Source organism: Sus scrofa, chromosome X (genome assembly GCF_000003025.6).
Source record: "Sus scrofa isolate TJ Tabasco breed Duroc chromosome X, Sscrofa11.1, whole genome shotgun sequence".
NCBI lineage: Eukaryota > Metazoa > Chordata > Mammalia > Artiodactyla > Suidae > Sus > Sus scrofa.
Window position 1 is genome coordinate 97,973,343 of NC_010461.5, and position 18,115 is coordinate 97,991,457.

General features: G+C 43.2%; 2 protein-coding genes across 2 annotated transcripts in view; one reads left to right on the forward strand and one right to left on the reverse strand.

Moving 5' to 3' along the window:
• UBE2A (ubiquitin conjugating enzyme E2 A) overlaps positions 1-18,115 on the forward strand; it is an 82,416-nt gene that overhangs the window by 48,207 nt on the left and 16,094 nt on the right. The gene's annotated exons all lie outside the window — the stretch shown is intronic.
• CXHXorf56 (chromosome X CXorf56 homolog) lies at positions 1,254-12,939 on the reverse strand. The gene is made up of 7 exons (XM_001927356.4): positions 12,758-12,939; positions 9,657-9,774; positions 5,791-5,832; positions 4,418-4,556; positions 3,810-3,899; positions 3,161-3,253; positions 1,254-1,686 (listed from the first exon to the last, which is right to left on the reverse strand). Exons 1-7 carry the CDS (start codon positions 12,879-12,881, stop codon positions 1,624-1,626), a joined length of 669 nt encoding a protein of 222 aa, XP_001927391.1. The 5' UTR covers positions 12,882-12,939; the 3' UTR covers positions 1,254-1,623.

Sequence of the window (18,115 nt, forward strand, 5' to 3'; positions counted from 1 at the left end):
TATTATAGTAGCAGTGGTAAGAGGTTGTGGTCAGAGCAGAGTATTGGACCTCATAGGTGGTGGAGATGATATCCAAGGAGTTTGTGGCTAAAGGGGAGTGGGGGTAAAGGTCATTGTTTGGAGCCGAGGAACTGTGAGGAGGTTATGGTTGGTTCTCCATGCAACGCACGGACAGAGATGAGGTGGAGAGGAGGACTCAGTTGCAAAGCCCTCATTGGCTGCAGGAGGGTAACTGGAAAGCTGGCCACACAGCCCTGGGCCTTCCTAGGATCCCCCAACCCTCTTTCTCCCAGTTCTTGCTAGCTCACACCTACCCCGACTCAAACCTTTTCCTTCCAAATTCAGAAATCGGGAGGAAAGCAAAGAAAAAAGCCTTATCTCGCAGTACCACCTCACACACATGCCAGATGTCTAAGTACAATCCCTGCAAATAATACAAGGAGGCTAAAACACTCTTCCTGCCCCAATGCCTTGCAATCCAGGTGAACAGATACAAACATGGATACAAACACTATATACTGATGTCACCGAAGCAGCGTGACATTGAATATTTGTGTATACGACACTTCTCCACAAATAGCAAATGTGACATAAAAGACAAGTTATCTTTTGTTTATCTCAATATCATTTTTTTTTTCATCTTTTCTAGGGCCGCACCGAAGGCATATGGAGGTTCCCAGGCTAGGGGTCGAATTGGAGCTGTAGCCTCCAGCCTACGCCAGAACCACAGCAATGTGGGATCCGAGCCGCATCTGTGACCTACACCACAGCTCAGAACAATGCAAGATCCTTAACCCACTGAGCGAGGCCAGGGATCAAACCTGCAACCTCAGGGTTCCTAGTCGAATTCATTAACCACCATGCCACAATGGGAACTCCAATCTCAATATCATTTCTTACTCTATCATGTCTCCCTTCCATGTACCCACAAATGGAAGCCATCCTCTTGGCTGCCTGACAGGATGGTAGCTCCTGGCAAGTGCTTATCAAGACCCCATTTTCATTCAGGTCAAAGCCTTTCCTTCTGTAAGTACAACGTCTGACAAGGGTTGGCTCACTCATAGTTTTAATATTTGAAGTAAAGGAAGCTTTATGCAGATTCTGGCTTTTTATGGATTTTCTGACAGTAGAGAGATTCAAACCATAGCCAATACTTGCCAGTCTAAGAACAGAAACAGAGCCACTTACAAGGATCTGGCTTGCTATAACTTTAAATATAATTCATGCCGCTTTTTTCTATGACACAACACAAATTTTTTTAGCAAAAATCTTTAAACATTTTATTAACTTTGAAGAAGGAATAAGAACAGCTACTTTAGAAACTAGAGACACTCAAGCACTGATCTATTCATGGAGCTTCTATACAGATGAAGAAGTTTACATCAAATGGACAAAAAATAGTACAGAAGACCTATATACAGAAAGATGGAGAAAAACGCATCTCTAGAAAGCAGGTCAGATGGACTCAAAGATCTCACTGAATGCAGGAGAATCACTGGGAAGCCACGTAAGGCCTTCTGCTGGGGCAGAAAGATCAGAACCAGTCCATGTAAATGAGAAAACGCTCTTTTCCCTCCTGATCTAAATGCTTGCCTCCAGTCTGGGTGCACAGAAAGGGGCTGATCACTTGAACTGGTTGTCAATCAAGGTTCCCTTCATTTTCGCTTTCTTGGCTTCCAGTTCCGCCTGGAAAGGAAGAAAAGTATATGTCCTGATACGTGACATGAAATCCTGATTTTCCTGCTTTATTCCAACTGCCGCAACACTATCCCCTTGCGTTCATTTAGTACACAAACTAGCACTGTGTTCCTAAAAGCATGATGAAACTCTAGCAACTGCTTTCCAATCTTTCTGATGTTATGGCACACACAGAAAATGACAGGGTCTGTGTGGCAAAATAGGGTAAAGACACAGGGCTGTGGTCAAAGGTGATCTGTGTAGGGATCCTGCAGCACCCAGACCCCTGAGGGGCTGAGGCATTCAATATCCTGACACACCAGTATCCGATGCTTGGCAGAACAGGAGGAAAAACACTGGTCTAGAGCAGTGCTACCTAAAGTTGTGCAGTCCATGAACTGTTTGTTATTGGTCCACAAAGATACACACGAAAATTGAGAGTAAGCATTTAGAAACTTTTATAGCAATGTGACAGATTAATACTAATTTCCTAAGAAGTACTGAAGCAAATTCATTTTACACCAATTACAAATCTGCTCTTGAAAACTTTTAAAAAGAAGAAAAAAGCACTGGTCCTTCACCTCAGAAAATTTGACAAGCGCTGCTCTAGATCACTGCGGCAAGGTAAAGCAGCTCTCAAGACCCACTCCCTCTGTCACCAAAAAATCCTCTACTGTCATCGGAATAGATGGTATACCTTTTGATGAGGCACCAATGCGTGATGTCTGATTTTAAAGAAATATCATAAGAAATTCTTACCAAGAAAACAGGAACATGGAGTTCCCATTGTGGCTCAGCAGTAACGAACCCGACTTGTATCCATGAGGATGTGGGTTCCATCCCTGGCCTCGCTCAGTGGGTTAAGGATCCAACATGGCTGTGAGCTGTGGTGTAGGTCGCAGACACAGCTTGGATCCCGCATTGCTGTGGCTGTGGCGTAGGTCAGCAGCTATAGATCCAATTTGTCCCCTCGCCTGGGTATCTATATGCCCAGGGTGCAGCGGCCCTAAAAAAATGACAAAAACCAAAAAACAGGAACAGAGCACCACGATCTATAGATGTGTGTGTGCTCAGCAAAGGGCCCAGGAGTAGCCCCGACAGTGGTGCTGGGAGCAGTGCTTAAAGAATCGGTGACCAGGTCCAACCCTGGTACCCCACTGTAGCACCATCGTATGCCGTCATATCCTGGGAGAGCACTCTGTGAACACCGATCTTGAACTCCTGACCTTGGACCACAAGCAGCAGATTAGATGATCATTCTAGTTAGGGCTGGCTAATGAGAACCATCACTTGGGGCCTGGATCCCGTGGTCACTGCCCCAGAGCAGGGTATTACCGACAGCCACGGCCCAGGACCAGACACCTGGCTACACCATCAACCCTGACAGACTTCCTAAAGGATTCCCTGCCTGCCGGGCTGGGGGGCCCTCAGACCGAGGAACCCGAACAGCTCTGCCCAGCGCCTGCCACCCCACGCCACTCACCAGCTCCTGTAGCCGCCTTTTGCTCATGCCTTTGCGCTCCAGCTGCTTTTCAATCACCTTGGCATTCTGCGCATACGAGTCGGCAACTTCCCTCTGAGGGAAAAAAGAAGCATCCTTAGACCGGTGGTCTCACCGAAGAGGAACAAGAGAGGACTCAGGGGAGGTTTATACTCCTCAAACTATCAAATTATTACTGAAATGGCAGGACTCTGCTCCCTTTCAACTCTTCAGCTTTTCAATAATCTGGGAGAGTCGGGCTTCAGTCAAAACCATGTTTGCTAACAGCTAACACCTCTCTGTAAACATCACTACACTGACGTGCTGTAAAGGTCATTGCTTCTCTTGCTCAGGACCGGCTCCCACACCATCCCAGCTGGACTGCAAGGGACCTGAAATCGCTGAGCCCAAGCATCTCAAAAAATGATCTGAAAAAAAAAAAAAATCACTGATCTGGTCCAACTCCCTGCTCATCGTCTTACAGATATCCTGAGACCTGGGGCAACAGGAACCAGCCTGGTGTCACCCTGCTTCTTGGTAGCAGAGCAAGGTCTATGAGCGAAGTTTCTTGTTATTCTGCTACTTGATGCTCTAGTTGGAGAGTCCCCTTTCCTTTCGGTCCTGCTCCCCTCCCCTGAGCAGAAGCACTTACAGCCTCGATCTCCTCTTCCTCTTCATCGATAGTAGACACAGTGACAGAGCTGAACTTGCCCATGTCTTTAGTCCGTTTGGTCATCATCACCTGGAGGTGCAGGAAGCGGAATCGGTTTAGTTCACCTCAAGTGGTTCTCTGAGCCGCGCATGTGCACCCCTGCACGTGCTGGGGGCGGAGGGGAGATTGTTGGAGAGACACCCACCTCTTTGGGACAGGCTGGCCTATCTCAAAAGCGCCCATCTTTCAATTTGCATTATCTGTTTCTAGTATTTGCCATCAAGGGTTTTCACAGTGTATTTAAAGATTAGCCTATTCTTCCCACTTTTAATTGCTCTCAACTGGGAAAAGAAGACATTTCAAAGGAAGTAAATGTGAATGAGAAAGCCATGCAATTTCTAACTTTACTCACAGAGCAGATGTAGGAAAGAATAAAGAACATATAATAAATGTTACAATTTTGTAACATCTACTTATACACAAAAATGGCATGCTCTTAACAAAGAGAGCATCCATAAAGGGCAGTTCCTTGTCCACGGTAATCTTACTTAAAATTTTAGGGCTATATCTGTAGCTACATTAACTCTGTCTCCATCAGTGATAATTACCTTCTTAGGAGGCTCTTGTTTCTGAGTATATATGTTTGTTTTCCCAAAACCCTGGCCAAACTTGACGACTGCTCCATCCACAATGAAGGTCACAGGAGCATTTTTTGGCTGGGACTGGTAGAAGAGTGGCAGTCCACACCTGCAAACAGCAGAGTGAATCTCAGGGAGGCCTCAGAACCCAAATCCCCAAAACAGTGCTTTGCAAAGTATGCTTAGGCTCTGGGAATATTTGTGTTTGTGGCATAAACTAATGATTGATTAACTCTTCCCAGTGTTTCCCAAAACTACATGTGCTAAGAATGACAGAACGTGCTTGTGAAAATTGCTGATCAGATTCCCAGGTCCCTTCCCCAGAGGATCCTGATTCAGCAGCTCTGGGGGTGAGGCCTGGGAATTCATCTTAGCATCCCAAGTGATTCTTATCAGTAGACAGGTTTGGGAAACGCTGGCTGCTGCTGCTGACTGCTTTCTGGTTAAAACTGCTGCCATTGTTCCCAGAAGTCTGGGTAACTAGTTTGGGGTTTTGTCTAGTTTTGATTTGCAGTGTCAAGGAACATAAAGGCTCCATCCACTTCAGTGGTCTGCCAACTAAGCCCTATAGCAGTCGCCATACTTTCATCTGTTTTTTTTGTTTTGTTTTTTGTTTTTTTTTGCTTTCCAAGGCTGCACCTGTGGCATATGGAGGTTCCCAGACTAGGGGCTGAATCAGAGCTGCAGCTGCTGGCCTACCCCACAGCCACAGCAACACAGGATCCGAGCCAAATCTGAGACCTACACCACACTCACAACAATGCCAGATTAGGAAAGGCAAATTTTATTATACATTAAGTTACATCTCAATTAAAATATTATATACTATGTTTTAAAAAAACCCTCAGGAGTTCCCGATGTGGTGCAGTAGAAACAAACCCGACTAGGAACCATGAGGCTGCAGGTTCAATCCCTGGTCTTGCTCAATGGGTTAAGGATCCGACGTTGCCGTGAGCTGTGGTGCAGGTCGCAGACGTGGCTCGGATCCCACATTGCTGGGGCTGTGGTGTAGGCTGGCAGCTACAGCTCTAATTGAACCCCTAACTTGGGAACCTCCATATGCCACAGGTGCAGCCCTAAAAAGCAAAAAAAACAAACAAACAAACAAAAAAAACCAAAAAAAAAAAAAAAACACACTTCATTTTTGTGGCCAGCTGGTTAGAGATGTACCTTGACCAGTCTCCTCAAGAAGCACACCAGTACTTGCATGACTGAAGTCTGAAGGCAGGTGAGATTATAAGGATAAAGATATAACAGAGAATTGTCTCCAAATGCTCCTTTTCCTAATACAGCATCACCTCTACTTGCTCATGCTCGAAGAAATCCACACTGTTCATACTTACTTTGCACACTTCTTCCTGTACTGCCGCTCAATGCCTTCAGGCCTGCACAGAAAAATGGAAATTTTAAAAAAAGGTATGGGAGTTCCAACGTGGTGCAGTGGTTAACGAATCCGACTAGGAACCATGAGGTTGCGGGTTCGATCCCTGCCCTTGCTCAGTGGGTTAAGGATCCGGCATTGCCGTGAGCTGTGGTGTAGGTTGCAGACTCGGCTCGAATCCTGTGTTGCTGTGGCTCTGGCGTAGGCTGGCAGCTACAGCTCCGATTAGACCCCTAGCCTGGGAACCTCCATATGCCGCGGAAGTGGCCCAAGAAATGGCAAAAAAAAGACAAAAAAAAAAAAGGTATGAACAAATCTTATAACCTACCAACCTCATTAGCTCATTTCTTCAAATGCTAAAGGACCTTTCAAAAGTTTCCATTTCATAGGTCAGCTGCTAATTTACATGTCTTCATTTTACTTTATTTTATTTTTTGCTTTTTAGGGCTGCACCTGCAGCATATGGAAGTTCCCAGGCTAGGGGTCAAATCAGAGCTACAGCTGCCGACCTACACCTCAGTCACAGCCACAGCAACACGTGATCCAAGCCGCATCTGCGACCTACACCACAGCTCATGGCAACGCTGGATCCCTGACCCACTGAGCGAGGCCAGGGATCAAACCCAAGTCCTCATGGATACTAGTTGGGTTTGTTTCCACTGTGCCACAATGGGAACTCCCACATCTTCATTTTAAAGCATTCCTTTCTTTCCACAAACATTTAGTGAGCCCCTGACGTGGGTCAGGCATCTCCCTGACAGAGGAGGAGGTGTGGTAGCAGTCAGAGTCGCAGTAACAATAATAGTGGCAATCACTTGTGTAGCTTTTATCATGTGCATGTGAAAGTGTACGTGTATTAACTCATTTAATCCTTACAAGAGCCCTGTGATGTAGGTCGCATTATCTTTCCCATTTCACAGATGAGGGCTCCGAAGCACAAAGGGGTTATGTGGTTCACCCAAGGTCACAGAGTTAGAAGTAGAATAGGCTGATTTCGAGCACAGGCGGTCAAGCCCAAGAGCCCACAAACACTAAGAGAATCAACAGGGAGCTAAACTTGCATTCAGGCAGCTGCTTAACAGAAACCTGGGACTCATCCTTGAGTCCCCTCTTCCCCTCATCTCTCACACCCACTCTGCCAGCAAATCCTATGGACCTTATCTCCAAAAAAGGTCTTGAACCAGCCTGCTTTTCTCCACTTTCCTGTCACCATCTCAGCCCAGACCACCTGTAGGTCCTCCCTGGACCATTGCCGCAGCTTCCCAACTGGTCTCCTCACTGCCCCTCCCTGGTTCACTCTTTTAAATAGGCAATATGTGCACACGGTGTACGTGAGAGTAGAAAGTGAAAGGTAAATAGACCCCCTCCCCACGCCCTGCTCATCTACCACGCACCCAGTTCTCTTCCCTAGAGGCAAATATTGTTTCTGGTTTCTTCTGTTCCTCCCAGAGAGAGCCGATGATGCAAGCAAAGACTCCTTATTGACAATATAAAGAAAATACCTTTTTCTCTTCCTTTTTTATAATTTCTTTTTATGGCCGTGCCCGCAACATATGGAAGTTCCTGGGCCAGGGACTGAATCCGAGCTGCAGCAACACCGGATACTTGTGCTAGGCCAGGGAGCAAACCGGTGCCTCTGCAGTGACCTGAGCTGCTGCAGTCGTATTCTTAACCTGCTGCACCACAGCGGGAACTCCTCTCTTCCTATTTATTTATTTGGGTTTTTTTTGGGGTGGGGGGCGCACTAACGTCATATGGAAGTTCCCAGGCTAGGGGTGAATCTGAGCTGTAGCTGCCGGTCTACGCCACAGCCACAGCAACTTGGGATCCAAGCCGTGTCTGCGACCTACACCACAGCCCACAGCAACAGCGGATCCTTAACCCACTGAGCAAGGCCAGGGATCAAACCCACATCCTCATGGATACTAGTCAGATTTCTGCTAGCCAGGACAGGATCTCCCCTCTCTTCCTTTTTAGACAAATGTAGCATACTCCACACTGTTCTCTACTTTTTGTTCATTTAAAAATATATCTTGGTTAGGAGTTCCCTGGTGGCCTGGCAGTTAAGGATTCAGCTTGTCACTGCGATGGCACAGGCTCAATCCTAGGCCCAGAACGTCCACACGCTGCAAGTGCAGCCAAAAAAATAAAACACACACACACACACACACACACACACATATGTATGTATGTGTGTGTGTGTATTATATATATATGTATATCTTGGTTAAAGATAAATGTGATCCTTCCCAATCAATTGACAATAAAGAGTTGCTTCATTCTTTTTTTTTTTGGTGGGGCTTCATTCTTTATAAGGGCTGCATTCTATCTGTATGGATGAACCAAAATGTCTTTTACCTGCTGGATAAACTCCTAGACTATATCCACTTTAAATTCTGATATAGCCAAATTACTCCCTAGAGAAGTTAAACCAATTTATACCACCACCACCAATGTGAGACTTCCTGTTTCCCTATAGTCTCACCAACACAGTAGGTTATTAAAATGTATTAATACCAATCTAACACGTGAAAAATGATTTCATAGGGAGTTCCCGTGTGGCACAGTGGGTTAAGGATCCAGCATTGTCACTGCAGCAGCTTGGGTCACTGCTGTGATGAGGATTCCATCCCTGGCCAAAGAACTTCCACATGCTGTGGGTGTGGCTAAAAAAAAAAAAAACCAAACGAATGTAGCTAGATGTCAGCCTGAAGCTTTTTCCCAGTCAACACTAGAATATAAACTCGATAAGGGCAGGGTTCTTTGCTCCTTTACTGGCTGTACTGATTTGGATAGTATCCCTTAAAAAGTTATGCCCTTCCGGGAACCTCAGAATGTGACCTTATTTGAAAAGAGGGTCAGGAGTTCCTATTGTGGCTCAGCAGGTTATAGACCCAACTAGCATCCACGAGGAAGAAGGTTCGATCCCTGGCCTCACTCAGTGGGTTAAGGATCCGGCACTGCCATGACCTATGGTGTAGGTTGCAGATGCGGTTTAGATCCCGCATTGCTGTGGCTGTGGTGTAGGATGGCAGCTCCAATTGGACCCCTAGCCTGGGAACCTCCATATGCCGCAGGTGCAGTCCTAAAAAGAGCAAAAAAAAAAAAAAAAGAAGATGGCTATTGTCTAAAGATAAAGTCCAAACTTGTCTACTTCAGCATTTTACTCTGTCTTCACCCCGGGATACATGAACCCCTTCCTATAAAGTAACCTGGGCTCGAGCCACAAGGGGCTACTTAAATTTCCCAAGCTCACCACATTTAATGCTCTTAATGCTCCTCTACCTGGACTGCTCCTCATCTACTTGGTGAAATCCTAGGTTAAGGCCAAACGCAAATGCCACCACCTTCTGGTGCATTTCCTGACCATTACTCAGGCAAGATGACCTGATCCTGTCTGTTTTCCCATAGCCACAGTCTGTTGACCTCACCAGTATTTTATCACAGTACGTAGCCCGTTCCCTCCCTGAGTCCTGAGCTCTTTAACAGTAAGGACAGTACCTTATGCATCGTCACAGATCCAGTCCCTAGCTCAGTGCCTGGCACATGGTGTGCTCCAAGAGATTACAGGCTGCACAAACTCATTCTACTTGCAAAAGAGCCAAATTAAAGCTATCAAATGGCAAAAGAATCACATCTCGGCACCATTTCAATTAAAGCACAATAAAGATATGGTTGCGTTAACGCAAGTTAGAGAACCATCACAAATGTCAAAGTCTTGGGTCCCAAATGGATGACCTGTTTGACGGTAGATGAGGTATTTACATTCCTCAGAACTGGACCCCAACACAACCAGGTACTCCTAGACAGAGAACGTCAACCTCTTACCTCCGAAGATACATGGTCTCCTCATCTTCTGTGTTACAAAATTTGTGGGCGTGTTTGGCAGCATCAATCACACGGGACCGATCCCGGGGCCTCATGGGTAATTTCTCTAACTGACAGTCTGAAGGAAGGGAGAAAGATTTGGTCACGAGAACCCCTGAAAAATACTCCGAGGCCATCAGAAGTTTTCAGTGGGGGCCCTCAGCAGTGTAGCTTTTACTATAATGATCATGCTTATTGAAGCCCATCACTGACTTCTCCGACTGAAAATGAGTAGGTGTCAGGAGACCCGGATTTTAGCCCCAGCTCTGTCACTGGAGATCTTTGGCAAATCACTTCCTCTTTGGGGGGTGAGGTGGGGGCGGTCTTTCTCCTCATTTGATTCTATTATCTCGAAAGTTCTTTCCAGCACTGCCACTCAAGTTTTCTATGAGTATTGCTGATCATGGTACTGTGTGTGTTATAGTGCATTAGAATGAGAAGAGATGTTCATGCATCCTGGAACACCTATGAGGAAGGCACTGACAGAGAACGGTGGAGAAGCACTTAGGAATGGAGCTAGGGAGCAGGCAGTATGCCATATATGGTATGTGAATGACCCATTCCAGTTAGAGAAGTTCTAATCCAAAAACAATGGAAACATACAGGAAATAAGTTAGGTACTGTTATAAACAGATGGAAAATCGATATAATACAAATTAAGTTCCTACAGGAGGACAGAGACATCAACTGGTCAGAGTGACTGGGGAGTTATGGAGGAGGTGGAGAGGGGAGTTAGAGAGCACCAGGCAGTTTGCATGTCAGCTCATGACTCTTCTCAATGACCTGCTGGAGTAGACATTTACTATTCCTAGCTTAACGGTGAGGGAATTGAGGCTTAGGAAGGATAAGAGATAGGTCATGCATTTAACAGGAAGCAGAACAAGAATTCAGACCCAGCTCTAGGTGATCAGAAGATAATTCACTTTGCTGTACAGCATAAATTGACAGAACATTGTAAATCAATCATAATAAAAAATTTAAAACAAAATAAAATGCTATTCAATTTAAAAAAATCATTTATTCACGGAGTTCCTGTCGTGGTTCAGTGGTTAATGAATCCTACTAGGAACCATGAGGTTGTGGGTTCGATCCCTGGCCTTGCTCAGTGGGTTAAGGAGCCGGCGTTGCCGTGAGCTGTGGTGTAGGTTGCAGACGCGGCTTGGATCCCATGTTGCTGTGGCTGTGGTGTAGGCCAGCGGACACAGCTCCAATTGGATCCCTAGCCTGGGAACCTCCATATGCCACGGGAGTGGCCCTAGAAAAGGCAAAAAGACAAAAAAAATCATTTATTCAGTAAATGTGGGCAGGCCCTCTATGTACCAGGCACAGTTCAAACACTGTGCTGGAGATTCAGGAAAGAACCAAGTAGACAAAGGTCTTGACCTGATGAAGTTTACAGTGTAGCGGAGGCAGGAATTTTTAAAATAATAATTATATAATATGATCGTGGATAGTGATTAGTGCTAATAAAAAAAATTAAACGGGATATTAAGAGGCTACACAGTGATCCAGATAGTGATGAGGGCTACCAAGAAAAGTCAGGCAGGGTTAGAGGACAAAGAGTGACAGGAGTGCTATTTTAGATAAGCAATTCAGGAAAGAGTTCTCTAAGGAAGTGACATTTCAGCAGAGACCCAAATAAAGTAAGGAAGCATGGAGGAGAGAATGTTTGGGGCAGAAGAAATACCAATCCCAAAGGCCCTGGGGCAGGAACATTTTGACATGATGGAAGAAAATCAAAAAGGCCACTGTAGTTGGAGCACAGTGAACAAGGAGAAGAGTGCTAGAAGATGAAGTCTGAGAGGTAGCTGAAGGCTTGATCACAAAGGGACTTGGTATGGACTTTGGTTTTTTTTTCTTGGTGGTACAGGAAAACACTGGTTTGGAATGGGGCTCTGGGACAAAGAGTGGAGAGCAAGAGACTATTGTGGCAATTCAGGTGCGGGATGGTGGTAGCTTGGACTAGAGTGGTAAAATGGAGGTGGTAAGTAGTCAGATTCTGGATAGATTTGCAAGGAAGCACTCGCAGAATGTGTTGATGGACTCGATGGAGAAACCAAGAATGATTTTGTGATACTGGGTGAATAGCGGTACCACCGACTGTGATAAGGAAGTCTGAGAGGGACAGTGGAGAGCAGAAAGTAGGGAAACATAAAGTTAATTCTGAACTTGGTTCTTTGGGAGGCCTATTAGACATCCACAAGGAGATGCTAAATAGGCAGGTGGAGTTGGACAAGTGCAGGTTAAAGAGGAACTTTTGGGAGTCATCAGCATATAGATGGTAGTTAAAGCTTGTGGATGGCTGAGATCGCCCAAGGAGTGAGTACAGATACAGAACAGGTGAGAGGACTGAGCCGTAGAACCCTGCAAAGCCTAAAAGTCTGAGACAGAAAAAGGAGCCAGATGCTGAGAAGGAGCAAAATCGAGGTAGGAGGAAAATCAGGGGGGTATGGAGTCTTGGATGCAAATGGAAGTGTTTCAAGAAGGACGGTGTGATCATCTTAGTCAAATGCCACTGTGAGGGGGATTAAAATGAGCATTGATAATTGATCAGTGGAACTGGTAACACGTTCAGTTAGAAACTTTGACAAATATGGTTTAGATGGTGAGGTGAGAAGGAAAGCCTGCCTGAAGTGAGGGCAAGAAGGAATGGGAAGTGAGAATGCAGACAGCTCACACAGGCAATTCTTTTTAGAAGTTTTGCTATAAAAGAAGCAAAAGAATGAGGTTATAACTGGAGGAGAATGTAGGATCAAGGGAGGATTTTATTTTCACTTAAGAGTTATTACAACATCCTTGCATTCGGCAGAAAGGTTACAAAGTTCCTAAAAGCAGAATGGAAGTAAAGAAAGCATATTTTTGCTGAAGAAGGAATTTAGTTTTGAGGGAGGTCTGGATACAGAATCATAAGGTTAAACAGAAAAGCTGTCCTGGAATTGGGCGGGGATGTGTACGGAGGATTTTGATGGACAGGGAAATCTACAAAAAGACGCGGCTCCCAGATCACAGAATTTCCTCTGGAAGTTCGCCCTTCCAGACGCCCCCGGTTCCCGACTACTCACCCAACACCAGGACCATCTGGCCGCACAAACAGTAGTAGACGTGGAGGGGCTTCTCGCCGTCGTCATATTCCTCCCGGTCCCGGGTGTCGGAGCAAACTACTGACCGGGACACTACCTTAGGCATGGCTCAGAAGAGCAGCCGGAAAACGCAAAGCCAAAAATAAGGGTCGCCCAGAAATGACGTCAGGCGTGCGTCGCGGCTTTTCCTTTGGTTAAGGCTGGTCATGTGTCAGTGGTAGTCATGTGAACTTCTGGGCAGTCCCATTAGTTTAAGAAGGACGGGGGACGCTCTGAGTCTCTCAGAATCTCGTTTTCCTTGGCATAAGTTCCCTGGGACTGCTTTACTTGGGTCACCCTTAATCGTTTAAAGTATTCATTTATATTTCTATACACGTATACGTGTCTAGTTATATGTATAACTAGATATTCTTTGCAAAGGACTACATTTACACGGTGATATGCATAATACAGATCGTAGGTGTGCCTCTAAATATGATTTTTATTTTAATAGCTGTATTCAGGATGAGCACCTATTGAAGTAAAGGCATCTTTTAAAATTTTGAGATCTAATTCACCATAACATATAGTTCACCATTTTAAAGTGTATAATTCAGTGGAGTTTAGTGTATTCATGAAGTTTTGCGACCATCCTACTACCTAGCATTTTCATCATCCCCCAAAGAAATCCCATATCCATCAACAGTCACTCTCCCCACCTTTTCCCCTGCCCCTGGCAACCACTAATCTACGTTCTGTCTCTATGGTTTTACTTCTGGAAATTTTATACAAGTGAAATCATACAATCTGTGGTTTCTTTCACTTATGTTTTCAAGGTTCATCCATGTTGTACCATAACTCAGTAAAAATAATGAATCAGTAGAAAGGAACTTCATTTCTTTTGATGGCTGAATAGTATTCTGCTGTGTGGATCTACCACATTTTGTTTATTCATTCATCAGTTGGTGGACAATTGGGTTATTTCCACTTTTTGGATATAATGACTAGTGCTACTATGAACACTGGGGTACAAGTTTTCATGAGAATATATGTTCCTATGTTTTTATGTTTTGTGAGCTCATATGTTTTCTTGGGTATATACTTGAGAGTAAAATTTGATAACTAACATTTTTAATTTAAAAATGCATTTTTTTGTTTTGTTTTGTTTTGAACTTTTTGAGGAATTGCTGTGTTTTCCAAAGCAGGTTTATTACCTTACATTTTACATTTACCTCCAGCCATGTATGTGGGGTTTTGATTTCTTCATGTCCTCACCAGTAATTATCTTTATCTTTTTTTATTATGGCCATCCTGGTGAGTGTGAGGTGGTATCTCATTGTGATTTTGGTTTGCATTTTCCTGATGACTAATGATACTGAACAGCGTTACATATGTTTATTGGTCATTTATATATCTTCTTTGGACAAATGTCTGTTTTAATCCTTTCCCCATTTTTAATTGTTATTTTTTATTATATTATTTAATTGTGAGAGTTCATTATATATTTTATTTTTTTATTTTATTTTTGTCTTTTTGCCATTTCTTGGGCCGCTCCTGCAGCACATGGGAGGTTCCCAGGCTAGGGGTCTAATCGGAGCTGTAGCTGCCAGCCTATGCCAGAGCCACAGCAACGCGGGATCCGAGCCGCATCATTATATATTTTAGATACTAGACCCTAATCATGTAAGTGATTTGCAAATAGAAGCATCTCAATGATCTCATTTGCCACAATTATAGGCAACATCCTCCACCCCTCCTTCTCCAACCCAGAGACTCTCCCAGAGTGCTCTTTGTGGAGGACAGGAACCTCGGGCAATGCAGAACAAGGATATTTTACATTGGATAACTTCAGATGATGACACCAAAATAGTGGTTTTTTAGACAGAGAAAGAAAGCAGGAACTGGTGACCAGAAAATTGACAGGTTGGCTGGAAGAAGTGTAGTGTTCAAGATACACAAGATGTAAACCAATGGGAATTTAAAGCTATCTACTGGCCCTTAAATGAACTTGAGTTAAATAAAGTATAAAAAATATCAAGTCTTAGGAGTTCCCGTCGTGGCTCAGTGGTTCACGAATCCGGCTAGGAACCATGAGGTTTCGGGATTGATCCCTGGCTTCACTCAGTGGGTTAAGGATCCAGCATTGCCGTGAGCTGTGTGTGTGGTGTAGGTCACAGATGCGGCTCGGATCCCGTGTTGCTGTGGCTTGGTGTAGGCCGGTAGCTACAGCTCCAATTTGACCCCTAGGCTAGGAACCTCTATGTGTCATGGGTGCGGCCCTAGAAAAGACAAAAAAAAAAAAAAATCAAGTCTTAAAGAACCACAGTGTTTGCTCCTTAGGTCTTAGTCCAATGTCGTCCTTATGATTCTATGTTATTTATTCAGTATTTATTGATCTTCTGAGTGTCAGGCCCTATGCTACATACTAGTTGTATAGTAATCAATTATAAATAATCTCTCTCCTTTATGTGGCTTAGTCTAGTGCAGGGGTGGGTGAAGGGCTAGACAGTAAATATTTTAGGCTTTGAGAGCCAAGAAACAAAATCAAGAACATTATACAAGTACTTACATAATGAGAGATAACATTTCCACAAATATTTTATTGATGAAATTCAAAATATAGTAATAATTGTGTATAATTTTTTGTAACAGATCTACTATTGAGAAGAATGGCCTTCTATTATGGAGAGGATACTCTTTCACTTAATTAAGGTTCAAAGTGAATGTTTCATCAAAGTCAGTTGCACTCTCAATACACTTTCAAACGTTTTTAAATTGTTTAAATTGGTCAAGTTGAGATTTTTTTTTAAGAACAGCCATTTTAATCTGTATTAAAGGTTAGGAGTTCCCTAGGGGCTCAGCATGTTAAGGATCCAGCCATGGGTTCCATCACTGGCCTGGGAACTTCCACATGCCGTGGGTGTGCCCCCCCCCAAAAGTTTATAACTTGATTTTTTTTCAAAAGAAGTAACAAACGGCAAGCATCTGTTGAGAAAGATCTTAATTTTTAAAAATCAATTACAAATATTTATCTACTCATGCTTATCTGTAATGAGATTTTATGTATTTCATCTTTGAAAAATCTTAATACAGATAAGTACTGCCATATACTGATATCAATCCATAAGCATCTGAGTTTTAATTGAGCATATTCATTATTTATTTTTTTTTAATTTTATTTTTATTTTTTTTTGTCTTTTTGGTATTTCTTGGGCTGCTCTCGTGGCATATGGAGGTTCCCAGGCTAGGGGTCTAATCGGAGCTGTAGCCGCCGGCCTACGCCAGAGCCACAGCAACGCTGGATCTGAGCCGCATCTGCAACCTACACCACAGCTCACGGCAACGCCGGATCCCCAACCCACTGAGCAAGGGCAGGGACCAAACCCACAACCTCATGGTTCCTAGTTGGATTCGTTAACCACTGCGCCACGACGGGAACTCCTAATTGAGCATATTCATTTTTTAGATGGCACTTATGGAATTCTATCAGATTCTTCTCTTGACATTTGCCTTTTAGCATATTGTTACACTGCAGAATAATCACCTCCAATTGAAGTTTACGTGAAAGCTCCTCAATTGCACGGTTAAATAGCTTTTGAAATATAGGAATTGCCTTTGCATTTGTATCAGGGTACAAAAAACACCACTGAATTCAGAAAATATAGCCACTGCAAAATTTGTGTAGGAATGCAAATCTCGATTTTTAACTTTTGACAGCACAGGAAGCAATTAAGTAAGTTGACATTACTTGTGATTCAAAAAAAAGTGTCAGTTGTCATCAAAATGATTTCTCTGCAGTATAAATTTAACAAGTAAGCAGCATTTTCCTTTGTAATTTTAGGTTAAATTTATTGAGTAACATTATTAAGTCTATAGCAAAGCTAATTCCATTCAGTATTCAATAATAGGGTGGTTCTTCTGGTTCAGAAAATTTTCAATCACAGCCATGAGCTATAAACAAAACAAAGCAAAATCTAAAAAAAAAAAAAAAAAAAAAAACCCACTTTACCACAGTTAAGCTATTGAACTGCTTGACTCAGTAGGGCAAGTCAGAATATTCAGCTTCTATTTCTAACAAAAATTCACCAAGCTAACAATGGTGCAGTCCATGAGAGTGAACGAAGGTCACTGTTGACATGTATGGTTGAATAACACAAGGCAGATTCAAATGTTTTCATGTGAAGTACCTGCTGTTTAATAATACGGTGAATAACTATAGGATTTAAATAAATTACATATTCACAAGCTTTGTGCATTTACCTAATTAATTCTTTTTTTTTTTTATCTCTCATACATATTTGAAATGCATTTTAGCAGATTCTACCTCAGGTTGTATTGAATTCGTAGTTTCTTTTTCTTTCTTTCTTTCTTTCTTTTGCTTTTTAGGGCCTCACCTGTGGCATATGGAGGTTCCCAGGCTAGGGGTCAAATCAGAGCTGCAGCTGCCAGCCTACACGACAGCTGATGGCAACGCCAGATCCTTAACCCACCGAGCAAGGCCAGGGATCGAACCTACATCCTCATGGATAGTAGTCAGGTTTGTTACTACTGAGCCACAATGGGAACTCCAAATTAGTGCTTTTATTGACTTTTTAGAAAATAATCTCATCTGCAGTCATCTACAGATTATCCATTCAGGGCAATTCTTCCATCACTTTTAACTCAGTATTGACTCTGAGTAAACAACAACAACTGAGCAGTATTATTAAGATCTGTCAACTTATCAAGAGCAAAGAAAAACCACTTGAAATCACTTGCCCTATTTTTAAAGTGACTATTGATGTTGCTTCCAATTTTGAGCCACTGTTCTTGCTGAAAGCCTAGTAGTCTTTAAAAAGTTTGTTTTCCTGGACACATTTCTTTGGCTTCTGCAATCAACTGCGATTTAATTAACTCACTATCATCAGTAGATGGCTTTCCTTGCTTGGCTAACAAATGGGCTACTCAGAAACTTACTTTGGCAGCAAACTCATTTTCATTTTTAATTTTTATGGAGAATTCTGCTATGATAAGATATTCTATTTTAAACTGTAATTTTTTCTAACCATTGCTTTCCTGTGAATTGGGGACACTGTGGTGAGCACTTAGTTTGGTAATGCCAATGTGATTTGTATTCTTTTAGCAGTGCTACAGTGTCATTGTGTAATAAACACAATGGTTTGATATCAAAATTGATAATCAAGTAATCTTCGTTACACCTTAAAAACACAACAGTCAAATCCACTTTTATTTTCTGGTTTTAACATGATAGGTAGGTACTTATCCTAAGGAAAAAATAATGCCACAACATGGAGACGCAAATGGCACCCAAAATGCTGTCCAGTTGTAATTGTATCACTCTGATTTGTAGTGCACCAACCA